A 27,094-nucleotide genomic window follows, 5' to 3' on the forward strand; every position below is an offset into this window, starting at 1 on the left:
GAAAACTGTAAAATTTGATAGCCATTAGGACTACTCTGAGAGCCAAGGTCAAGGGTGAGCAGGCTGAGAATAGGGTAAAATCAAAAAAGCAGCCTGATGTTTTTCAGTGGAGAAAGGAAAAACAATAGGTAAAATAGGTTGTTTAGCATGAGGGTGTTTTCAGTGTAAATCCCTCAAGAGCCTTTCTCCTATGGGTACTGCCCCTCCAATGTTTTTCCCATTAGTGTATCCACAAAGAAGAAAAAAATAAAATTCAATTTTACAACTACCTTCAAAAATGTCACAACCCTCTATTTTCCAGTATAAAAACAGCAATAAAATGAAAATGCCATGCCAACTTAGCAGAGATGATTTGGATGCAATCTGTGGTATTGTTGGGGTGTTTTTCTGGAAGCCATTTCACACAGTTTCCAAAAAACATCAAGTACTCTGTAGCAGTTTTATTCTTCTTCTTTTCTTCTGTGATGGCTGAGCACAAAGTTCAACATGCTTTATATTGCTAAAGTTCTTGTCTGAAAAAAGGGGGGGAAAAACAGAATACAAATCAAACTATGTAGAGGTATGTCTAGCTGGTTAAACAGCACATATATTTTTAAAGTGTGAACAGCTTCATATTTAGAACTATCTTGCCTAAAAACATTTAGGATGCATCTGGAAGGCAGATGAGAAATCACCCCATTTATCACTGGCTGTAGGATGGGACTTACTTTCTATTTAATATTTTTTTCTCTGACTGGAATTATTATCTCCTAATTTTAGAGGAAGCACAGACACACCTATCACAGATCCTTATTTAGTCCTGTGTCTGAATTTGTTTCCTACTGTTACATTGATCGTAGCAAGCATGAATTAAACTGCCCGGGAGAAAGTGGACAAGCTTTCAGACCCACAAGTCCTTCTCTAAGGACGCAACGGAGTACATGAACTTCTGAGTTTATCAGCTGTAGAAAAAGTAGGTGTGCTTAACTAAAACTTGCAAAATAACAACTGCTAATGACCTTCAAATATTGTTTATTGTACAAAGGGAGAATTAAAGAGTCACATTTAAAGACTAGTGGCTAGACAGTGTCAAGCACCCAATGCTGTAAGCAGAATTCAGCTGATCCAGCTCACACATTGTTAAATGAAACAAGGCAACAGACTGTGAAAATCCAAACTTTCTCCAGTAGCTGAATGATTATACTTTACATTTTTGGTGAATGACTACCACGTTATTCACTCATTGATATGAAATACGGTCTCTAGAGACTCCCTTCCCTATATTTTTCTTAAATTCACCTTCCTTTCCTCAGTTTCCCATCTTTGTTCTCTTTCCTGTACATTTCCCTCCTTGCTCAAAGAGCTAGGAGAACATTTTTAATGGCTGGACATTGATATGCCAATCAAACTGACAACAGACAAAAGGATCTGCCCCTTCAATTCATTCCTTCAGGATGACTGCAGTTGGAGGCAGGTATTACTGCTTCAGTGTACATCTACTTTGCCAATGGAAAGCTGTCACTGAAGTACAGGGGAATAAAAATTATTAAAAAAATAAAAATAAAAAAAGAACACAGAAACTGAAAGCTGAGATTCTGTATGCACTTGGTGCAATTTTCCAGCCACTTAAATACTCTTTATGGTGGCATATATAACACTCCAGGAGCAGGAATGGAGAGGAAATCAAATAAATGACATGGAACACTCTTCATTTAGGACCTTACAGAGTTTTTGACTGCTTAATTGACAAGTCTTCCCACTGCATTAACATTAGGTTTACACAGTGTTTTTTACCTAAAGTACCTTTTGGGGGTCTAAAACCTTTGGACAGCTACAGTCATTTATGGAAAAAAATAATTAAGCAGAGTTCTTTCCCTGGGGAAAAAATCTATTTTTCTATTCATATACCTGAGTATTATCCCTGTGTGACATTTGCTATCTCAACCAGCACAATGGAAACTTATCTGGGACCATTCCAGCTCCATGGAAAAAATATTCATGGTTAATATAGTATTTTCCCAGATAAAACCAAAATTATTGTTATCCCGCATTACACACCTTGAACCTTCGATTAGTTTGTTGTGATTTGACATTTTTCTTAATTGATATTTAAACAGATTGGCTACAAGTTCTTTGAACTGCAAGTGAGATACCCAAATAAAGATGGATACCTGCAGAGCACATAACAGTTTTAGAGTCTGTCTTTATTTAGTAGTTGCCATGCCCGACGAGCTCAAGCAGAGAGATTTCCTGTTCACATGCTGTTATGAATGCGAAACATGACATTTGACAGCATTTTCCCCATTACTTCTAACTCACAGCCATTTCCACCACAATTCCCTCTTTAAATATAATGGGAAATGTTTGATTCCACATCTAATCTTGCAAGTTCTTGGAGATCTAATGGGAGAATATGTTTATGTGCCTTCCTGCCACAACTGGTGCGCATGCATCCTAATGATTATCATTTCAGTAAGTCATGGCAAGAGGTTATTCCTAGATCTTTAAACTGAAATATGCATCTAAAAACTTCAAGGGTGAGGTTTAAAACAGTGAAACTAGCTGATTGATACAGACATCATTCACCTGCTTTTTTTCCAACCCCTGTAGGCATCTCCCTCATTCTCAGATTCTGTACCTCCAACCTTCCTTTGCATCTCATTTTTAATTTTTGTCCATTGACAGAAGGAAACAATCCCAAGCTTCAATTCTGAAACAAATTTCCTTATTACCTGTCAGTGGATGAACGTTAACTTTTTTTCTGTGGCCCTGCATGTGGGAGAACAGAAGGTGGCTATTCCTTCTTGCTCATTTCAGAACGAGTCAGTGGCAGATCACGTACTGTAAAATGGAAGATTTCTTGATATCACATAGCACATGCTTCATTAGTCCCTGGCAGATTAACACTACTTCGGTTTCAGGCTGAGACAGCTAAGGCCACAAGCAGTATGAGAGGCTATATAACGGTAGTTTTCAACCTTCTTGTGTATGAGGAAGTGTTATGTTTTCCAGCAGAGATGCAAATCCTGGTATAGCAAATTTACATCTTCTGACAGCAGGCTTACCTTTTCAAACTATTTTTTCCACATGTGCTTTAGCAGTAGTCCTTGGGCTACTGCAGACTCCTGGCTGAGAAGTGTTCTGCTGTGCTGGCTAACCACTAAGGAAATATAATGTAATTTATATCATGCAGGATTTGTAAAATGTAGGGCTTCCTGTCATCCTGTATTACTTGGTCAAACTCCCTACTTTATATGGGACACGTATCAGACATTAACTTCACCAGCCTACAAAAACTCCCATGACAGTACCATACAACTAACTTGTCTATGAGCAGAGCACTCCACATTATGTGCACTGCTGTGCACTGGCAGGAGAGAATCACTGCACATCCTCAAATGACCTGTTCAGGGCTGCCTTTCATTTCAACATTTACTAAAGTGAGGTGGCTACTTCTAAACACGATACACAGGGGATCCATGGATTTGTATCCCCTGCCAACGCTGGACCTACTCATTACAAAACCCAAGAAGTCAACTCCGCCTATTATTTTGTCACCTGTTCCCCACACAGACACAAATTCATACAGTTCCCCAACAGCATCCTTTATGAAGTGAAGGCCTCCCAGCATTTTGGTTTGCAGAGAACAGCAAAGAGCAGCCTGTAAGGAATGCCACTCTAAGTCCAAGTATGATGACTGTAACTCCTCACCTATTAAACAGCCTCTGACTGGAGAACAACTTGGATGATCAAAGCACAGATCCTTCTTTGTTTCAGAATCATTATTTTTGCTGTAAATAGTTTTTCCAACTACAGAAGTGTTTATCTGGACTAGGAAGGTCCACATGATGGTTCTGTAACACACGTAAAGTGTACTGAAAAGTGAGAGTATGGATCATTCATTAAAACTTAATGAAATAAAAGTCCCTTACACCTCGCGGTAATTAAGACTCCAGAGTAACTTTGGCAAGAGTAATATATTAATAGCAGCATGTTGCCTAACTTCCAGTATCAATCATTTTACATTCTACTTCTCTTATCCAGGAGATAGTACTAGGGATTTCATATTTTCCTTCTCTTTTCTATGGTGTTGTGCACTGACAGTAAGTCTACTTAAAAATTACTTCAGTGCTCCAGCCTAGATACAGATGTATTTTCTATATATAATTTATGTTTTCACGAGAGTGGTAAGTATTCATTTTTCTTATGAGTCCCTTGCACAGCTGTGGGTACTCAGCATCTTTAGGAAACCCATTGAGTAAAATTAGTTGAGATGACCCTACATTTAGGAGAAATGTCTCCTTTATGAGCTTGACACATTTGCTTCAAATGATCTGAGAAGACAAAACTGAATAGAAATTAGACCAAAGATTTACAAGAATCTTTTTAAAATCCAAGACAAGCTTACAAAATGCTCAAATCATTTTTGTCCAGCACCCTTCAGTTTTGTGTACCGTATAGAAGGTAAAAAAGTTACTAGGCTGCAGATTTTGTTATTATGCAAGAGTTGAAGATGATCAAATCACACTATGTTTCTGTAATGACAAATTCAACTTGTCACAGAATTGTGTTTTAGAATCTCAAATTTCAGCAAGTTAAACCTTATTAAACCTGTGATAATAAATATCACAGGCACAAGGCACTGTCTGAGATAGCTCTTAGGGCTTTGAACTGTTTCAATCAGAAGTCAGTGGATTTGGGAACTGTACAATCATGAAATGTGGAATTATTTTCAAAATGCCAAGACATTTGGCGATTTTGCTGCACAACTCAGAATTCCGGCATAGCCTCTCAGTTTCTTAACAATTCTATTGCTACAATGTGCAAAGTACCTGCCATGTAGTTTTGTTTGCGTGTACAGACCGAACATTTTCCTTTTTTTGAAAGCGTGACCCTGGACAGTATCAACAAGAAGCCCTAAATGCTGTTGTAATAGAGCAATGCAAAAGGGTTTTATTTTCAAATAAATGTTACATTAATGTGATTTTTGGATTCAAGTTTTTTATTGCTGAAACTGAGAACCCTGACCTACTGATACATGCTGACAATTCTAGCATTTTTTTTTTCACAAAGGGAGTTAATCAGTTACGATGTAGGCTCTCCTAAGTGTTCTAAAAAGCCACACAGAAAGTGGTCTTGCAAGCCAGAGGTCTATTTATCACCAGAGACAAAAAATAATAGAGAAAATCTGAAACCCAGTGGTAAGCAGCCTTTGGTTTTTGACCTGTGGATGTGTAAAAATTGTCCAGCAGAGACACACATCTACAGATAGTGAACACCACCTTGGAACCCATCAGCTTTTCCATCATTACCCTTTACAGACTCCTCAAAATCATTGCCTGGACACTTTGGCCAGTAGAGAAGTAAGCAAGAGCAGGGGCTCTCTGAACAGGAACTAAAGAAGTTACACACTCCCCCTTCCCTGGCACGCAGGGGTGAGGGTTAGATGAGGCCAGGGCAGGCTGCACAAACACCTATTTCATAGTGAGAAAAATCCAGGAAAAGCGGTAAGTGTGAAATTTAAAATTCAAACATGACAAACACCATTGCTGACCTCTGAATCATCAAATATTTTCAATTATAAGCTGTGCTCACATCTAATATTTGGACAAGAAAGAAAGACAGAGCAAACAGATGCAATCAGCTAGCTTTGCCAAGAAATTAGACATTTCTGCTCCACTGTTCAAATATCCTGTACTAGAAAGCACACACAGCTTCCAGCATTGTTAATGCTATTCAGTGAAAAAAGAATGAAACTACAGATATGGAAACAATAACATGGGCATTTGCTGAAAATTGAAGAGAGCTCATATTCATAGCCTGGAAATTTTCCTTTTGTAATTTTATGTAACTATATTTGTTATGTTGGGGGGAATGTTGGGTACAAAGAACCAAAGAATGCCTACAACTTCTGTGCAGTATTCTAATAATAATATGCATTTGACAGAACATACCACAGAAAGCCAGGCAGTCTAATTGTACTGCCCTCCTCCCCAATAGTAGAGGGATAAAAGTGGATAAGTTTATATAAATATTTGTTTAGTCCTGTAGAGTTATTGCCAATACTCTCATTCAGATGATTTATCATGAGCTGCCTTTTACAGCAATGCTACTTTATTATGCAGAGATAAGCAAAATGCAGCAATCTCTTGACTAAAGACTTGATAAACAATTCAATAAACAGTTTGCTGTTGGTTTGTTACTGTTTAATTGGACAGTACATCCAATATAAAACTACAGATTAGAGAACTCTCTTTTTTAAAAGTTCTTGATGAATTCCCCATGCTTCTCCTTCCTCCTTCCCATCTCTCTAGACAATCCCTCCTTTAAGGCAATATCTGGTGTACATTCATAGTATTTCTAAGACATATAAAACAGAAGTTCAGGGGAGAACACATTGCAACATCCTTCGTTATCCACTGAAAACAGGGCACCAAGGCCTGACTAGTTAAGTCACCCATGATTAATACAGGACTTCACCCTCAGTAAAAGGCTCAAAATAGGGTTATGGGTGTTTATCCATGGCACCTAGTTTAGCAATGTAACCATCTAAAGTTAGGTTAAACATCCAGATCAAGCTTTTCAAAGTACCTAGTCGTTTTTCACAACTGCCTTGAGACTCTCCTTAACAAAGTCTCATTTTCAGAAAAGTAGGAAGGCCTGTCATTCTGAAGATGTTGTTAGTTGCCAAGCCAAAAATTAATATTTGGGTTTATAGGCTTTGGTCACGTAGAGAAACATGATGTGACACTCATGGTGAACAATAGTAGATGAGAGGCTGAAAAGAGACAGGTGTATATGACTACCTGTTCCTATACAATTCTTTTCCAGTATACTGAGCATGGCTAACACCTACCTACCAGCTGTGAGTTTTGCAGAACACCTGCAGAAGCAAAACATACTAATTTTCTACTTTTATTCTGAAGATGCCATTAAACACAGAGATTTGAATGAGACTTCTGGCTCAAGAAGTCTCTGAATCTCTAGCTGCATTCTTCCATATGCCATTTTTTATCATCTGCCCTAAGCATCTGCTATTGGCCAAGGTCAGAGACTGCACATCGAGCTAGAAAGATCTTTAGTCAAACTCTGTCTGGCCAGTTTGCACACTTTTGATATTAAAAGATAAATACAGATAGGTATGTGGCATGGGTAGAGACCAGAGTTCTTTGAACCCACTGTAAAGAGCCCTGATATTACCTGCTTGTAATGTGTATAATTTAACAACCTTTGGATACTCCATCAGCACAGTACAACAAACTGGACAGTAAGGAGACGTTCTAAAAAATGCTTAAGGGGTATTCCAAAGATCTGATAACTGAGCAAATGAGACTGACATTCAAGGTCTGTCCATCTCCATAACTGGCACAAGTGACTTTTCTTAGAAGTTACTTTTAAGTGCACATAAAGGTCTAGCAGGCTTAGTGTAAAGGACTCTTAACCATAAGTTCACTTTCTGCAAGCATACAACTCAGTTACTGGAATTAAAAGCAATGCAATTTAAACGAAGGTATGATCACATAGCCTAGCAGTGTTTCCTAAAAAAACACAATTAAAACAAACAGCTTTTTCCTAAAATAAACTTGGGGGGGGGGTGTGTGTGTGTGAATTGGGTTGGGTTTTTTTGTTTTTTGGTTTGGTTTTTTTTTTAACTATATGCCTTTGCTGGAGACGTTGGGGTCTGTTTTAAATGAAAAAATAAAAAAAAAAGTAAAATAAACCAGGAGGATGAATTTCAGAATGATCAAATGATAATACTCCAGCTTAAAAATCCCCTGTCCTGGTTAAATTCAAAGGACAATTAAGTACAGAATACTTTCCATTAATTTCAATGGACTTTGAATCTCATAGCTGCAGGCTCTTTGGCCCAGATACACTTCATCCAACGTCACACACCTACATTGTAGACGTCCACATCTGTGTTAGAAAGAGGTTATTATTTTCAGGACATGATTTATCTGACCTATTTTTGTCTCCATTAATACAAAGTGAACTGCATTAAGGAAATTCCTCTTTCTCTCCATCAACTACGAAGGGAAAGCAAGGCAAACCTCTTAAGTGTACTGATCTGTACTACCGAGATCCATATTTGGACAGATGAAATCCACCCTTTGTCCTCTCCAGATACCCCAGAAATGAACAGAAACTCCACCAGTATCCCAAATGCTCAACAGATAGAGCCAGGGCCTCCCTCCCAATAGAACAGACTTTATTTTTACTGGAAGTTAGGTCTCAGGAAGGAGTGCAATGTGAAGCCTGTAATCAACTGTCTGAGCACAATTTAAATGTTAAACCAAATGAATTATAGGATGTATTATTATCGGTTGTAATTATATGCCTAGTACACCAATTAATTGAAGCGACTGACAAGCCTTCACTTGAGGAGAGAGAAATGCAGGAAGCTAATATTTGTATTAATTTGCATGTTAATTGTGTAACTTGTGACCCCAGAAAACTTTTAAAACAAAGGGCAGCTACATGTTTTCAAATTACCACAGGAAAGGTGAAGTAATCCCACCCCCCACCAGTCAAACAATTTTACAGCCAGCAGAAGGCACAAAACCACATGGAGGAGATATTTTTAATTAAGTGCAATAGAAGGAGAATAATGGTTCCCCGTATTTGGTCTAAACAATTATTATCAAAAGGGCCTTAGCATTTTAAAATAAGCCATTTGAGAAAGGCTTACTGTTTTAAACATAAGCTGTTTCCGATTATAAAGTAGAGCTTTTTAATTAAGATTAGTAAGGCCTAATTCAAGCTATAATTTGGTTCCTTCAGTTAGCAAATGTCTATTAAACCTGAGCAATTAAGGTTAAATGGGTTGAAGCATTTAAAGCACTCCTGCCTGCTTCAAATACTATAATAGAAGAGACCACGTCAGTGACTAATTCAGACCAGAAGACGTCTATTTTCCTTAAGTTTTATACTTCCTTGTTGATCATAAAGTTTATTAAAGAAGAATCCATTGGTAAACTAGATTTTCAGTGGAACATAACATTGTTATATGTTTGTATGTTACAGCTTACCATGCGTAATTTAAAAAACAAAATAGAAGATACGAATTCTGTAATTTTATAAATATAGTATAAAGTTTGCTCCTATTATGCCTTTTCTCCCTTAATTTTATATAGTTCAGTAATAAAAATATGTAGTAAACTTCCCAGTACAATATGTCCCCCTTTTGATAGTTGTGGTCATACTTGGCATAATGGTCTTAAGTCCGTATGTTGTGTGCGTACTTCTGACAGGTAAAGATAGAAGTATATTACGATTTGTACTACTTACATAAACCACATCGCCACCTCATCTTCCACTTCCCATTTCCACAGCTTCTTCAAAGACTGAAATTCTTCATGCTTGGTCTCATCTTTGCAACGAAGTTATTTTAGCAAGTCAAAGCAAAATCAGCTGAGCAAGCTGGAGATCTATATTTCTGACACACACCCACACACACCCCTACCAGGTGTGTTGAAGCCCTCACCCAGCGGGACCCTCTGTCACACTCACACCCAAACGGCAAACCTCTCACATGTTTTTCTGGACTCTTCAGGACACCCCACGAGCACGGAAATCTTGCCTATAAAAATCAGATAACGTGATCAAGACACCAGGCTGTCCTTTTCATTAAACACGAGACCTACGGAATACGCTGTGTGCAAACAGGATCATTCAGGTGGCTTCACAATTACAAACACCAGGACTTTCCTCAATGAATGGCAACATTAACAGAAATACACTAGTCCTTCCAGAAAGCATCCCTTTCAGGCCTCCATCCCTTGAACTCAGCCTCTTGCTAACTCAAGCAATTAGATCACGTAATCCTACTCAGCACAAGGATTGATGTTGTCTTCCCATTGCAGAGTAGGCTATAGCAACTGTGTGTTACCTTCCATGCAGATCACCAAAACACTTGTCTGAAAAACACCTAGAAATTACCACCAGTGCCTACTCATAACATCAATAATAATGGTAATGACTAAAAGTCTTTCAGGATAAGCAGTACAGGAACATACTCTGGTAACTCTGTTCTACTCAGATACGGGCTAACATAACTTTACAAGTTGGAATTCCTCATGATACTTAAATATATTATAATGATATACTTTAATAAAGGTTTTCTGAAGGAATATGGGCACACACAGGTATTGATATATGCATATGCGCTCACTTTGTGCAACAAAGTCCAGTGAAAGCTCTCGGAAATGTGCATTGGAAACTTTTGCATTAGCTTAAATTACATCAATGAGCTATTTCTAGAAAATGGATGTAATTGCTGCTGCTATCCTGAATAGATTTGTGTGTATTCCATATTCAGCATAAATGCTAAAGCTGTTGGGTTTTGCTTCATAAGACCATATGTAATGCAGTTCAACTGATTTTTTTTTTAAATAATGCAGCGCTCACACTTCCCTCAAAAAAATTTTTTTAAAAAGACTTCAAAAACAGAAACAGTGAAACGATGTAAAGTGCCAGAAGCATAAAGAGGAGAAATAATTTTTATATAGGTTTAGAAGTGACTGTTAACATAAAACTTCAGTGACAATACCTTGGATTTTATCCATATCACAAAAAAGTTTTTTCCTAGTCAACTGGAATGGTTAATCATACTATGAACAACAATTTGAGGGGGTCGTTTTCATTGTTAAAGCTTTTGAGAGAACTGTAATAGAAAAGTTCTTCCATTCTGAAGCCATAATCTCCTTAGATGTAAAACTGTATAAAGAATAAGCCACTTCCATTTTCACATAGTGAAACAGTCTGTACCTAATGAGACAGACGATACCCAATCAAGCCATTTTAGTCTTCAGGTTTTTATTTCAGCAAAACAGGCTGAGGTTGTCTGTTCCCACCTTAAACTCATTCCCTGGCTCACTCTTACAAGTCAAAACAGTCACAGGTCAGAGTAATTCTGGCAGCCCTTCTTCCCTTGTTTATTCCTTGCACTCTGAACATGTCTACACACTCCAGCCTGAACAGAGGTAAATTCGCTTTCCTAGGAATTCAAGCCAAGCAAAAGCCGCAGGGCTCCGCTTGCGTCTGCCCTCCAGTAGCCAAATAGCTCACAGCTAGCCTCCCTAATGAACCAGTCCCATGGCTTTGGGTCAGTCTGCAGCACAGGCCAAGCAAGACTGCCTTTCCCCAGTATGCCCATGCAGACAAAGCCACTTATGGGAGCCCTTGGGAAAATCCGATTGCAGTCAGAAGTGGGAGCAATCAGTTCGGAGCACTTGCCTTTCCAGTGTGTGGTATACCGAGCCCAGTATTAATGATCAGGTGAACTGTACCATTGTGCAAGCAATAATTGGGCTGGTTTAAGAGAAAAGTGGTGTGTAGGGGGAAGGACGTAGAAGGAGGAACTTTGATCACATTCATCTTTAGACAGGTTGGAATGCATCAGAAAAATGGACATTTCTACAGAAAGTCAGACTTTGGTGCTTTGTAGTTAGATAAAAATATAGGTATGTCTCCAAATCACAATTTTTATGGAATCCTTTTCAAGAAACTTTAGCAAACAGAAAAGTGCAAAAAAAAATAAAGGCCCAATTCTACTCAGTAAAGACACTACCATCTCTAGAGGTATGAAGTCAGATATCAAATTCCTCCTACATACGTGCTGCCAAAAAATTTAGATATGCATTACCTACACTTCCCATTCGGCAAAGTAGATATGCCAAGCACTTTTTCACTGTAACAGGGAGACAACTTGCCTGAAAGTTTTGAATCTAGCCTCCACTTCCAGATAATGGAAATCAGAACAAAGGCACTTCAGTGCCATTTCCCTCTGACAACAGCAAGAACTAGGATGCACCAGTGGTTATGTCCTGTAGTATTTTCAGCAATGGTATGTCCAACAAATAACTACTCCTACAGAGATTCCCATTCTCTGGTCTCCAAAGCACAGTCTGCAGCAACACCGCACCCCCCAAACATTAATAATCACCAAATCAGTATTATGCATCACTTTTTTGTTTTTTTTTTCCCCCCTCCAGTTAAATTTTTGATGTTCTGTGAGCATGATGCCGTGTTAAACATAAGGACTGACAGTGGTTCATGCAGGCTAAGGCATGGGAACAATGGTATGCAGAGTTTAGCAATCTCAAGCTGAAAGAGTAAATGAAAATTAGCTTTTATATTCTCTGAGATAAGAGTTCATCTGCTTAACAAATTGATTAGGAATAGGAACTATCTGAAGGTAATTTTGTCTATTCAATATTTCTGAATCTGTGGCTGTACTGTAAAACATAATCAATAGTTGTGAAAGCATGGCCTTAAATTTGATACGTATGGGGCCTACAGCACCAAACAAACTGCTCATGTGTTAAACACTAAGTTCATGTCTAAAGCACCTGCAAGATGAAGGTCTGATATCAGCTTATTAAGTGATCGAGATCTGTTTTTTTTTTTCTTTTAAGATATATTCCTTGGTCACTGAAGGAAAAAAAAACTGTGATCTTCTACAGCTCCAGAGAAGGAGCACTGTAAAGTAAAAGACGACAGTATCTTCAATCTAATAAAGCACTTAAAGAGAATTACTTTAAAGGGTAACAGCTTCTTAAGATTAAGCACATGCTCAAGTATCTGATGAATCAAGGCGTTCGAATAAAACAACTCATCAAACCGTAATGCCAGTGTATTCCTTTTGCTGAGTATCTTAGATGTGTAGAAAAGTCTTGAAAATTCAAGTGGGTCTGTCAGACCCTATCTTCAGTTTCTTATAACTCTGCCAAACATTTATGTATGGGCTAGAATATGCAAGGTATCTGCTTCAAAGCAGGTCTTTTTTCAGCTGAAATTTAAAACAAATACATACATAGTAAGACAAACAAAGAAAAAAATCCAGAAAGCTGGCTTTTTTCTAAAGTGATTATATAGAAAATTCACTGCTTTACTATGTTTAAAAAAATCTCTCTCAATTACTTGAACAGATTTAATGCTCTCAGATTTTGTCTCTTGTAAGGAGGCGGGAAGTTACCTTTCAGTAGATTTCTTGGGACATAAAAAGCTGGCCAAATTACAGCTAAAAATTCACTAAACAAGAAATAGCCATTTAAAAAAAAAAATCATTTAAAAAAGAGATCACAATCAAATAAATTCATAAGTTCAGCAGGCATCTGCTGAAATTTAGGTAGCTAAAGGTTCCAAAATATCCTTCTTCGTTGGTGTTTTTTCAGCCTTAGGTTGTAGTTTCACAACACAATGGCTCCAGAAACTGTGCCAGATTAGGAAATCTATTCACCTTGTCCCCCACCACCTGCTCCCCACCATTCGTTGCAGCCTCTATAGCCCAGTTCATTGCCTTTTCAGTGTAGAACAGCTTACAGAGCAATGCTGTAATCATTTGGGTTTTCTTCCACTTTTGGGGGGATTATTTTTGTGATATTCTTCACAGTGTAGCTCCACATCAATTGCCCCTGTGTAAAAAAACCCAAACATGCTCAAGCAAACAAGAACTTCCTAAACCAGTGCACTGAGGAAGTAGAGTATTGCTCCTTTTTCCAACCAGACTGTACGCACATTTTTCCTACAACTTCCTGGCATACATCCTCCATCCTGGGGCTACCTAAGGCTTGGTCAAACTTGCCCTACAGTTAAGGCTCCCAGCTATCCTGGTCTGGAATGGGGTTGCACTAGTACCATGGGTACAGAGACTGTATCCTTCATCCTCTTCCACAATACAGAGACTGTATCCACCATCCATGATTCCCACTACCTCCACAGTGGATGTAGATGCTACGTGGCTCAAATGCAGAGGAAACAAAAGCCACATTAGCGGAGTCTATTTGGGCAAGGTTTAGGGAAGTAGCAGAAGGTCACATTCCCAACTCCTCTGCCATCATCCAACCAGAGGCTCCCTGACCACATCACGCATCAGCCGACGTTCAGCCTCAGAACAAACAACACATATTTAGGTAGTGCAATGGACGGACATGAAGAAAATCCCCATAATCGAATGGAAGCTGACAAATGATGGCAAACAGCCATGCAAAGATGTCTTTCCAGCCGGCCACCCGAGGAAAGAGCCATGGGTCTGCAGGGGTGGAAACAACAGGGAACGTGCTGAGGGACAGGTGAACTCTGAGCTGGTGGTGGGGGCCAGGAAAGAAGTGGAGAAAAAGGAAGAAAAAGGGAAAACTCTGAGAGCTGGAGGGAGCTGTTTTGACTTGAAGACAGAACTCAAGGGAAAGGACCAGTAAGGGGTCCTCAGAACTTGCAACTACCAGCTCTCCAGTCCCAGAGGTCTTGCTGTGGGACACTGGCTCTCAGAATACTACCGCTGTAACTGCAATAAGCCACTAAGAGAGCGCACAAGGGAAGGAAAAAACAAATAAAATAAAAAAGAAGCAGGTGAAAATACACTAGGAGAGGACAAAAGAAGAAGTAGGATTTGCAGCAGGGAAATGCAAGGTTAAGAGACAGCTGAGTAACAGAACATACAAGACAACATAGCAAAGACTGCAAGGAAAGGGGACTGCACTGCAAGTAAAGGTGACAGGTGGGAAAACAAGGAAAACCGGACAGTATCTGGCAGATGTGTAAAAACTGAAGACAAAAGAAGGACAGACTCTTACATATTGAGCTTAGTACATTCTATTTATGCTCCTTCGTTTTATTATATTTTTCCTGGCAGATAATTTACACTGTATATTTGGGGGAAAGAAGTTCCTTCTAAATACCAAGTTTACATCACCATGGGAGGCCACTCTGGGCTCTGCAATTTAACAACTGTTGAGACTGATGAAATTTTATATATATTTATAAGTTCCCAGAGTACCCATAGACTATCCAGCAGACAGGGAGCTTATCAACTATTTAGAGAAGTGTCCTTGGAAAAAAACATATTTTTTCCAAATTGAGAATTACATGTAATGCTGCTGAAGAATGAGGCCATATTTCTAGCGGTACGGTATTTGTTTATGCAAAATATAGTGATATTTGTATCCAAGCAGCATTTCTGAGGGGGAAAAAAAAAAAAAGTTGGAGCAAATGTTCTTTTTCTAAGTAAAAATGGAAGATTTCCAAATTGGACCACCGGGGGAGCTGTTCACTGAAGCAGCACTATGGGCTGCCAGAAAGTAGCTCTGAGAGGTAGGACAGGGTAGAGAGGAAAAGAGAAAGGAGAAAACAATAGGCTGAGTGACACATGGGAACTGACGGCACTGTGGGCAGTTAAACGGGTCATGTCACCCCATCTAAGGGATATGCTGGTTTTATTGGATAAACTGCTGAACAAAGTCAGGAAAATAAAGAGATCTGAAATAAATAAATAAAACCAAGGCTTGACCATGGCCAAAACAAAAGCCCTATTCAAGGAACAGAAGGAGTATGAAGGAGAAAAGAAAAAGTTATCATAAGCTGTTAATTCATTTAGGCTGTAATAAACATTTATTACAGAATGTTCTGCTCAGGAGTATTTTCTTGCTTGCTATCTCTTCTCCATCCCCTAAGAAACTCCATTCCCTGAAGTAATCCAGAAAACTCAGCAAGCTGAGAATCAAGTATTAAATGGTACCAGACAATTAAAAAAAAAAAAAACACCCAACACAAAAAACCCACCAAACCAAAACCAACACAGATATAGAAGATCTCAGAATTGGATTCTGGGAAACATCAGCCTAAAGCAAAAAAAGATGCATCAAGTTACCCAATCAAATGAGCAGAATTTACAGAGAGAAAAAAAAAAAAAAAGTACGCAGTTACTAGCTCAAATCAAAGAAGTTAGTTTATATTCTCACCACTCCCCCATCCCCTTTTTTGACAACATGTACTGCTTCATTCTGGAAGCTGCTTTCAGTGAAATCAGCACAATGGCTCATCTAGAGTAAAGCTATAATCCACGTGAATAAAACTGGGAAGGAAGATTTGACTCCGAAATAAATATCACCACAAAACTGAGAGGTGGCGGAACATCTCTCCCTCTGTGCTCAGATGGGCTGCTGCAAGCCAACAGGACAAAACCAGCATCACAGCCTTGTAGCCACAGACCTCATCCAGAACACAGCCATTATGGGAGGGTGACATGAAGTTCAACACATGACATTAATGTCATCTGTTAAGGTATCATTACTGTAAAAATAGAAAGCACAGCAACTTCAGTACCTAATATTCACTGTGGACCTCAGGATTACTGGACAACCAGTTCCAAAGTAACTAGATCAACGTCAAAGCCTCAAGCATTAAACTGAGATCAAGTCAGGAAATGGTTATACAGAAAATAACAATTAGAATAAGGATATGAACAGAGGACGAAACAATTTTAAGGAAAGATGTTCACATTCCATCTTCCTGCAGCTTTTCAGAACAGGCAGACAAAGGGTGTAGATATTTGTGGGGTTTTCAGGGGAGGGAAAACTCAAGACACCAACACAGAGCTATTCAGAAAATCCTTTGTTCCCCTGACAGATACGTAGTGGGATATTATTAGTAGGTATTATTAGTGGATTTGACCAAACCAACTTCCCAGAGCACTTTTTTGCAAGCAGTAACAGCAAGACTATGGATGTAGTGATAATATCCAGCCTGAAATGAGTCGTTATTTGCAAGATCCCAGAGGATGACCCTTCCTTGAGAGAATGAATTCACCTTCTATTGCAATTAGAAAAATCGTCAATCAGAAAGAAGTCACTTAAGCTGCTTTGTTCAGCGGCATCACTGTTACTCAGCAGCGAGACAGACAGACAGCATAGGCCTGAGCCCACTAGAGTTGTGCAAGCATCAAGGTGCCCAAGTGCCAGAAACGAAAGGACACCCAACAGCATTCATTTACTCTCACACAGCATCATTGATAAAGATGGTCCACTAAAGAAAGAATTACTGAGAGTGGACTGACTGGACACCATGGAGCTCTTAAAAGAAATGGGATCGTTGTTCCATTTAAAAGACATCCAGAAGCCCTGTACTTACTTATCCCTACAGATAAGAGGAGGCTTCAGTGTGAGATACTGGACCAGGAGCTGGGAAATGAGAACTCTGAAACGTCCTGTGCTGTTTCCAGGTTGATTGAGTCAGAGCAGTCCTCTCACAATATTTGGATGCATTTTTGAAGAGCATGAGAAGAACATAGCAAATATTTGAAAGACTACAGTAAAGTTAAAATCCAATGAGGGAGACCAGTTTCTTAAGAAAAAGAAAGATAATACATGTGAACAAGATGAAAATTATAAGAAGAATATTAAGTCAAACCTAGAGGAACAATCATTATTATTCAAATGGGAGTGATGAGGAGATAAATTTTCTGTATGTTTTTCCAATTGTTAAGATTTGTTTAAAATCTTTTAGAAACAGATCTAACAAACAGGTATAAGAAAAAAACTTGGCCTCACACCCACAAAATTACTGAAGATGGTAATGAGTGGTTTATCTATACCATTTCTGATTCATTGTAAATGCAATGAGCTATCATTTTATACTTTAGTGTATTGCTGCAAACACTGTCAGCAGTTTAAATTTTGGCTTAGGGACATTATTACACCTGCAGCATGAAGACAGAATTGCATGTGCTATCACAAGAGTCTCAAACATATGCCAAAGTAAAAAATTCACTATCTTCTTGTTTCCACAAAATTAGAATTCCTAGTTCAGAAGAGGGGTTTTAGTTAAGAGTTTAGAGATGATGTGTACAATACTCTGTGCTTTTCTGCCTGCAGAAACAGGTCGTGCCAGAAACAAAGCCAAACTCACAGAACATCAATGAAAATAACAAAAGCTAGGTATATCGATGCAACTATTTTTCCAGATACAGTATTATTTCCATTCACTGTACACAGACAAATGTTAGGAACTATGGCAGAAGTTGTGATGAGCATGCAAGGAGATTAGGTTGTTTGGCTGTACATTTTCCAGAAGATTCCTTCAGCTAAGCCCTTAGATGAGCACTGAGGATCAGAAAGGACAATTAGCCTGTGTTTCCAAATGGACACATGCAGAATATAACCTGCTGTGGGGCTGAATATATCCGTGATTGAGGCAGGAACGGTTTATCTTATTTTGAGATTGCATTGTGCTTAAACCCAGGAGGTGCTATCACTGGCATAATCCAAGAATAACAGCCCCCTTTGCAGATCACCATGATGACCCGCCTGTTTACCTGGAATGATTACTTACATTAGGTAAAGGACTGCAAGTACATCAACATATGACAAACACCACTAGAACTGCACAGGCCTACTCCACTAGCAGTCAGGCAGAACTGCTGCTGATAGCACAAATTTCCAACACAAGCAGGAACCTGAAAATTACCCTCTCAAGGCAGACTCTGCCAAGATACTTTGCCATGGCACATGTAAGTTGCCCTCAGCAAGAAGTCCATCAACAACATATAAAGCTTCACAGCAGGAATTAAAAGAAAAAAAGTACATCTGAAATTTGTGAGCATTTCTCTTCTGTACAGAGAGTTCAAGAAACATGACAACAACTGTATGAGACCAATTATTAAAAGACCTGAAGAATAGTTATGCAAATACTAAGAAAGACAGTAGAAAAACTGCACCAAGAGGAAAATCTTATTCAATATGGGAAAGCTCGGAGCAGAGTTTTGCAACCCAGAAGCAACAGATCCCAGTGAAGATCTCTTAAGGAAAAATCACATCCACTCAATCACATCCTCTACATACTGTAGTGAATGAGTCCTACATGTAAGGTATCATCCAAAAGAAAAAGAAGCCACAGCAACTCACTGAGATCACAGTCACACTGGGGATAAACAGTAGGCTGAGGGAAAAAAAAAATATGTTTAAAATAGAGAATAAAGTTAACGCACTAACTGGATATAAAACGGGCACAGATAAACATGAACCAGAAATTATACAGAGTATTTTAACCATTAATGGTATGAGGGTTTGCAATAGCCTGAGAAGTAATGTGAGAAAAAAAAAAACAAAACATGAAACCCAACTAGGTTTAAGAACTAAACTCCTTCATAAACTGTGCAATGAGAGAGTACCCTACAACAGCAAACACACAACATCGGCATCGGGGACAAAGAGGCCCTGTCAAGGCCTAGGGAACCTCAGGACTTGGAATCCTTTTGAACCCTCTGGAATTTCCATTGCTTTGACACAATTTTCCAGCTAACAATTTTATTGAGATACCAACCTGTAGGGAGACCAAAAGTCAATGGAGAGAAGGTAAGGACAAAGACCTAGGGAGCATGAAAGAGTGTGCTTGCAGCTGAATGCAGGCCACTGCATTTGAGATACCGACTAAAATCACAACAGGGAAGATTTCCTAGGTAATGGTAGGTCTGTCAGGGCAACTGAATCAGTTATCAATGAATACATTTTGTATATTGAATAGAAATGGACAACTGAAAGCAAATATTATTTTAAAGATCACCTGGGTTGGCGACATTATTCTGTCCTACAAAAACACCAGCTAGAGAATCTGTGGTCAAAGGATATTGGTATATTATGTAATATGGGGAAATATCATCACGGCAATGCTGACCATATGGCTTGACAAAGCATAGCGGATAGCTGGTTGGAAAAAAAGGTAAACTGAAATCTACAGATGGAAGCAGGAGACAGGACACAGGAAGAACAAGCACCTCTTCTGTCTGGAGAAATAACTGTGCTCTGCGGAAAGAAATAGGTCAGCTGGTTCAGGCAAGAAAGAAAAAAGTTAGGGTAGATCTGCGAACTGAGAAGTCATCCCTGATTCTCAGAAACTGGAAAAACCCAGTCCAAAAGACATTTTGGGAGAAAAGCAAAGTTCAGAAATAAATTCCCTGCTAAAGAATTTAACAGACTGTCAAGAAAATGTTTCATTTAGCTATAATTGCTGCTAGAGCTTTCCACATGTCCTTAAAGGAATGTTTCTGTCTTACGTATTTCTCCCTGCCCTTTAGGTCAGAGCAGCAAAATATGCGCAAAATCCTGCGCAAGTGGCTGGGTTCCACATTTCCTGCATTAGCCTAAAGATCCCGTTTTTAAACTACTCATTTTCTTTGCATAAAAACTATAAATAAATACAAGAGTATTTAAAATACATGTTCACATACTGCACGTATTTGTACAAACATGTGCTCCACTGCTTTTATAAAACTTAAGAATCGTCCAAATCATGTTAGTTCCCATACTGTATCCCTTTCTCTAAAAATGGATTTTAAGTGAATAAAAGCAATATTTAAGACTGATGTTTAAAGCAAATTAACATGCACACCTTTCTAAATTAGTTGTAATGCCTCAGTATAATCTAAACTGGCAGCTCAAATTTATTAGAATAAATTGAATCAGATAGTATCATTTGTTTAAGCTCATTGCAATTGCAATTCTGCTTGTTTAGTAAAATCTGGCTGTATATAAGAGTCTGCACTATAAGGGAGCTTGTTATACTATAATGAATGTTCTTTAGACATGAAGCAATACAGGTAGATTGATACTAACTTGTTTAGAAAATCTCAGTTATAAAGACCCCCAGCTTTGGTTTTGGCACAAAATCACCTGTTTGGTGTATTTCATCTTTGTTATTACAAGCACAGTCACTTTTATCTCAAAAGATAATTTTTAAGGCCTGATTACTGGTGTTGTCTTGTGACAGAATATTAAATACTAATCAATACTGCTAGTCTGTTTATATCCGTAGGTTTTGAATACTTGACCTTAAGATGCAAAATAAACCCACGCTATGTGAACAGCAGACATGAGGCAGATCTCAGGTCTGCCACTGACCTGTATGACCCTTCCTTCACCTCTATAGTTTTGAGTTTACCTACTTATAAAAAGGACATAATGGTATCTGCCTGCCACTGAAGGTACATAACTTCAGTAACAAAGTACTTTGGGATCAAATTAAGATGTACTACATAAGTAATCTAAAATAAGCCCCCAAAACAAACCATCAAAAACATTTCAAGCTTTCTGCTTATCCCAAAGTTTAATATCAATTACAAACTTAAGTTATAGAGCTGATGCAAAATCTTTAGAACTGTTACTGTAACGTTGTAAAAAAATTATATTTCACACATAGCAATACCTGGTTTAGACACCTTACATTCATTTACCTAATGCTCAACAATTAACATTCATGCAGAATGTGTTGCAGTCTGCCCCTACTTATTTACTTATCAAGCCTGTCAGACACTAAATTCCATCAGAAACAAGTCTGACATCAGCCACAGAAATTCCATGATTCTGTACATCATTCCATAGAGAAATCTGATTTTTTTTGCTACTTACTGAGCTCTCTTTTTTTAACTGAGCCAAGGTAAGTCATGCAAAGAGAAATATGTGTATTAAATAAGCATGAGTATCAGCCAGGTATACCATTAAAGAGAGTTCAACAGCTAAAATATGAGTAGTTAAAGCTTAAGGAAACTTTTGATGTGGAAAACCAATACAACAAGAAGTACCAATTCTGAGAATGCTGTATAACCTCCACAGCTGTGGCCTTGAGTACATTTTCTCTGCATAGAGCTCTTTCCCTGGAAGGGATGAATAAGAGGAAAAAGTGGTGCTGAATGATTATTCTGTTTGCAAGAAAGAAAATATGGCTTCCAAATGAACAGCAGCTCAGAGATGCTAGAGCACCAAGAGGTGGACAGTAGGAATTTGTCTCTGTCAATTTAAGACCAAGACAGAAAAATATGACAACCACAAAAATGCTTTATGAGGGCACTTGAACAAACACTTTGGAAGTCCATGGAGAATAATAAGTGGTTTCAAATTTTTGTAGACTTCAGCAAAGTCATTTCTAGGTCTTTAATCTTTTTAATGGACTGGCAATATACATTTTGAAAAAGTTTCAGTTTGCCATAGAAAGACAGAGACTTGGAGAATTTTTATAGCTGCTAAGCATCTACAAGTAGAAAAAAAAAATCTTGTATCTTTTATTTGTAAGGCATTCTGCTGTGATTACAATATTAGTTCTTTTCACCAGAGAACGACCTCTCTGCTGAGGTTCAACAGACAAGATGGAGTTCATAAAACCCGAAATATGAGTGTACACGGTGCCTAATAAAACATGCTAGGTCTTTTTCAATTGCAAGGATTGATATAAGGACATACAGAAGTAAAACAGCTTTTTTAAGTCTGTGTAAGCACAATAATCTGAAATACTTCCTTTTAAAATAGTGTTCCACAGACCAAAAACATAAGATCACGACACATGCATAGTGTCAAAGAGAAGCAAGCTCCAGTGTCCTTTTCGAGCTGATACAGAAAAACACCTACTGTAACTGGACCGGGGGCAATGAGGCTCTCACTGGGTGAGAGGCGTGACAGCAAACCACACATCAGCCAGACGGAAGGTGCAAGCTTCCCTGTGCCTCGGAGGGACCCGAAGAGAGCGACCGGGACAGCCCCCAACGCCGGGCCGGGGAGGCCGCAGGCAGGGCGGCGGGCGCGACCCCGCGGCTGCGGCGCAGAGAGGCGGCCTCGGCTCCCCGCAGCCCCGCTGGCTGACCCGGCGGCAGGAGAAGGCACGAGGCCTCCCCGGACGCCTGCAGCCGGGAGGGACGGTCACCCGCAAGCACCGCGTCCCCGGCTACTCACCGCGGCCAGCCCTCCCCGCCCGCTTTGAGCCGGGTGCGAGCCGGGGCCCCAGCCCAGCCCGGCCCGGCCCGGCGGCCGCCCCCAGCCGGGCGGGCCCACGTGCTCGGCGCGGCGCTTCGAGCCCCCGGCGGCAGCGGCCCCGCACTGCCCGGGACAAGCTGGTGCTAACCCGGGAGTCGCCTCGGTAGGGAACAGCCCCCCTGTTTTCTTTTTTTTAAAAAAATTTTATTTTATTTTCAAAACTAGCCTGGCGGACACGATGTTTGCGATGCCGGACAATTAGCAAAACCAGCAGGGGGATGCTTGCCAATAAACACCGAGATTTGAGGCTAAGCAGCTGTAAATCTGCATTAATCGTTTCAGGAATTCAGCTATTTACAAAAGCTTTTAAAGAGCAAACAAATAAGAGAAGGGAGGAGAGGCGAGATAGGAGAGGACCCGAGCTGTCCTTACCTTCGCATTGTTTCCCTTCGCCTTTATAACCTGGCTTGCAGATGCATTTGTAGGATTTTGGCGTGTTTTGGCAAATTGCATCAATGTGGCAGTCATCCGTAGCTTCTGCGCACTCGTCAACATCTGGAAGCACAGAACGAACCCCAAGGGGACAGATAAGAAGGGAGACCTAAGACAGGGAAAACCGGCAAGGATAGATACTCCCCTTGAAGAAGGTGTTTGCTGGCCTGCCTTCCGAGTGTCATCCTGGAAATGGGAACATCTAAGGTCAAATAACTGAACAAACCAACGTGTTATTCTCCTTAAGGCATTTATAAGCACTGGTCCACCAAGCTAGAGGGGCTCGGTCCCACGTTTCTGCATTAGGAAATCATTAAGACATACTAGAAGTTAGCATCTGCTGTATAGGTCTGGTACTGGAGACCCACATCTTAGTAAAACCAGTGAGAGTTTAAATGACCTATAAGAGGAGGAAAAAAAAAAAAAAGAGCCTATTTGCATGTTCTAGCAAAGAGATCCTCTTAATTTAGAAAGATAGACCCTAGTTTAAATAAACTGTGCTGGCGGGGGAATGAGAAAAAGAAATATTTGAACAGCAAAACCGCATTAATCCTTTTTATTAAGAAGCAAAAAATAAATAAACGGAAGACCATATGAAACTCGGTAAGTCAGCGTGGAGAAAAGCAACCTGCATCATCTACATGGACTAAAAGTCATTTGGAAGGAAAAAGGTCCCAGCTGCCTTCCCGGCCGCTCTTCGGGCGGGTGCCTTACTGGTGAGCCGGACTCTGAAAGGGGGGACCCAGACCGCTTTTCTTGTTTTCAGGGTAGGAAGCCTTTACAAACATTTCAGCGACGGGCATTCGTTTTCTCCCCCGGATTTAAAGAGGATGGGGGAGGGAGGAGGATGAGAGTCGAGATTCGGTAGTCGTGGGAATGTTAATGAAGTGAACATGGAGGGGGGGAAGCTCCGACCTATTCAGGGATGGGGTGTGCTGTTAACATGGGAACATTTAAAGCCCTGCCTAACCTGCCCTGCCCCCCCCGCGCTCCCTACAGACGGTCCCTGGCCACCCCGTCACCCGCAGCGCCCTACGCGAAGGGCTGCGGCGGCGGGGGGCCGGGGCCGCTGCGGGGGAGGCGATACCGCCGCCGTCGGAGACCGGCGCTGCCTCGGGGAGAGCGGCCGGGCCGGGCCGCCCGCCACTGTCAGCATAGCCGCGGTGTCAATAACGCACCTCACACGGATTTCCTCACCATTTCGGGCGAGAGCCACATCTGGGGCTCCCGGGAGGAGAAAGGCAGCAGGCAGGGGAGCGCTCTGCCCAGCAGGGGCGGGTTAGCAGCCGGGTAACAACTAGCAGGGCTGCAGAGAGCACAGCCTCCCCTTCATCTTTAGGGGAGAGGGGGGCAAACAGCGAGGGACATGTGCAGCTGGTTTCATGCCAATTAGATTAACACATCCTCAAAAAACGTGCACTAAAGTGAAAACAGTTTTATTGTTAGCTCGAAATCCTAAGGCGAATTGGTTCAGGAGTGCTCACTCAACCACCTCCAGTGATAAAACACGGATCCTTCAAAGTCACCGAGGGCAGGAGGGGGCTATTTAGAGAGCGGGGAATAATCAGATATTGTGGCATGGCGCACACAGCAGAGAACTTCTCCGAGAGGTGCAGCCCAGAACGGCCCCGCGGGGCACCTCAGGGCTCCTAGCAAGAGAATTGCCTGCACTCGGTATTGTTACTATTTTTTTTTTTTTTTAAGAGGGGAACAGTTTCCCCTTCCCAAACGCAGAGCGTTGTATTTTCTGGAGAAACGCAGGGCTCCTGTAATCTGTTTCCTTCTTTCTTGTCCATTCGTTTATTTTAACCGCTGAGCCGGTTCAGATCTAGCTATGATTTACGTGAATTAGCTTAGGGGGTCCGAGGGTGTTGCCCAGATCAGACACAGATCCAGTCAAGCACAAAAAGAAAAGCAGTTTTTCTAAAAAAATGCTTTGGTTCATACTTTTGACTCATTAAACCGGCACCCATCTCCCATCAAGATCAGCAAAAGTGACAGCTGGACTCTTTATAATGCCGTCAAAAATTCAAACTGCATTGAGCCAAGGGGGACATTTCACAGCAACCAGAGGATGCCTGGGAGTCAGGCGTGAATGCCAATGAGTCAAATGAAAGGGCAAAACCAAATATGAGCCCCTGCTCTGCTCCACATCTCACATGGCATTTCTTGGACTTTAAGAACTTCTACACTGACTTCGTTCATTTTGTTGCATTTAAAATCTTGCATCAGAGGAAAAGGGATTTCCCCCCTCCCGTTTCCCCCCCCTTCACCCTAAAGGATTTCTTCTAGCACAACTTCAGCGACTGCATACACATCTTTAAGAAATTACTTTGGGCTTACAACATTCCTAGGCAGATGGGGGTTTTGGGGTGGTTTGGTTTGGGGTTGTTGGGGATTTTTTTAAACACCGGAGCAAAGACTTAATATCATTAGTGCTATTAAAGAGATACGAGCGCAGCTGTTAAGAAACAGCAGGTCTTTGGGTTAATGCGCGGACAGGGAAAACCTGTGACGATAGAACAGCCAACGCTTCCCCTGCGGAGTCTCTAGGGTTCAGCACAGATTTACTTTCCTTAAGTGCCTACGAGATAACTTTTTCTTCCCAGTCTCTCCCTCCAGACGTCCCTTAGCTCCGGCAGTGTCAAACACGTAAGAAAACGCCTCCCCACCACAACTTCCAACACCCCCGGCACTACTAGCAGCAAGAAGTGACCTCCCCCTCAACACCTTACACCAGGGAGAGGAGAGCGGACAAACACCGTCCCCCCGGGGCCACGGCTCCGCGCCGCCCGAGCCTGGGGAAGGCGGCACGGCGGCGGAGCCCCCTCTTACCTGCGCCCCCGCTGCCTCCCGCCAACCTGCCGGCCCAGGCGAGAGCGAAAAGCAAACAGCAGCGCCGCGAAAAGCAAACAGTGCCCATGATAATGATGCGATCCCCGGCCCCCGGTGCCTGTCTGCGATAAGGGACGCGCTCGGGGCCGGCCGCGCGGAGCCGCCGGCGCTGACGCCCTGACAGCGCCCCGCTGATTCGCCGGGACTCCCGCGGCGGGGGCGGTGCCGGCCGCCGGGGCGGGGCGGGCTGGGCCGCCCCCGCCACCCCCGGGACTGCCCCCGAGCCCCACCGCCGCCGGGGGTGGGGGGTGGTCGGCGAGGCGGTGAACTCTTCCCCGCCCCGAGAGATGTCTGTTAGCCACGCGTGTGGTGCTTATCGGCGTGATGCCCGCGCCCCTGCTAGCTACCGCTCACATCTCCCAACAGGTAGGAAGCCCGCAGAGACCCGTTGGGGCCGTTACCGGGCTTCATCCTCGGGCTTCCCCAGCTGCTCGAGCCCTGAGCTTTGTTCCCCTCAGGGGCCGGGGCGGACCGTTAGTACTCCCCCCCACCCCCGCGAGGGCGCCCCCTCCCGCGGCTGGGAGCGGCTCGGGTGGGGGGGGAGTGCACAGCCCCCTGCCCATCGCAGGGAGCCGCGAGGAAATGCCCCCCCCCCCCGCCCCGAGCTGCGGGCTTTGAAGGCAGACAGTCCGGCGAACCTGGCCGCCCATCTCCTTGACAACCGCTGAGAGGGATTTTTCCCCCTTCCTGGGCTCAGGCTAAAAGAAAACTTTTTTTTTTTTTTTTTTTTTTTCTGTCCCCCCTGCCTTCCTCTCAGCCTCGCCTCACTCCTAGCGCTGCCGTTCCCACTTGCCTCGGGTCATTACCAGTCGCTGGATTTCTCTCTTGCCCCTCTCTAGCCGGCCACCCTGGCCAGCCTTCCCCTAGTCCCGCTGCACTTGAGGCAACCCGTGCGGCCTCGGCCCGGGTGATACGCTTCCCAAAATCACCAGGGAAGTTGTAACTGCCCCTGCTGCAGACGTGTTTATGAGTGTCATTGTCACTACCACCTTGAAGGAGAAAATCCTTCGGTTTTAAACGCAAACATGAGAAGTTTGCCCCCTCAGAGGCAAATTTCATGACTCCAAAGTCTTCCAGACTGGTTACTTTTAAAGGACTGAAATAGCTTGCAGATATCCCACGTTATGATTTTGCACCCCTATCACTTCACACCTTGTTTCTTTCACAGACACCCACCATCCCCCTGTCCCCCCGCCACTGAAATGCTTTCCTACTTT

General features: G+C 41.6%; 1 protein-coding gene across 4 annotated transcripts in view; it reads right to left on the bottom strand.

The window, feature by feature from the left end:
• Positions 1 to 25,990, bottom strand: part of SCUBE1 (signal peptide, CUB domain and EGF like domain containing 1) — a 220,861-nt gene extending 194,871 nt beyond the window's left edge. For 2 of the 4 annotated variants that reach the window (XM_054810361.1, XM_054810335.1), the window contains exons 1-2: positions 25,818 to 25,990; positions 22,923 to 23,045 (exon numbers count right to left, since the gene is read on the bottom strand). In XM_054810361.1, coding sequence (XP_054666336.1) covers positions 22,923 to 23,045; positions 25,818 to 25,905 — 211 coding nt within the window. In that variant the 5' untranslated portion in view covers positions 25,906 to 25,990. The remainder of the gene's footprint in view (positions 1 to 22,922; positions 23,046 to 25,817) is intronic. The other 2 variants (XM_054810352.1, XM_054810344.1) reach the window with 1 other exon arrangement.
• Positions 25,991 to 27,094: the final 1,104 nt, after the last annotated feature.

The sequence above is a fragment of the Grus americana genome, chromosome 1, assembly GCF_028858705.1.
Source record: "Grus americana isolate bGruAme1 chromosome 1, bGruAme1.mat, whole genome shotgun sequence".
Lineage (NCBI taxonomy): Eukaryota > Metazoa > Chordata > Aves > Gruiformes > Gruidae > Grus > Grus americana.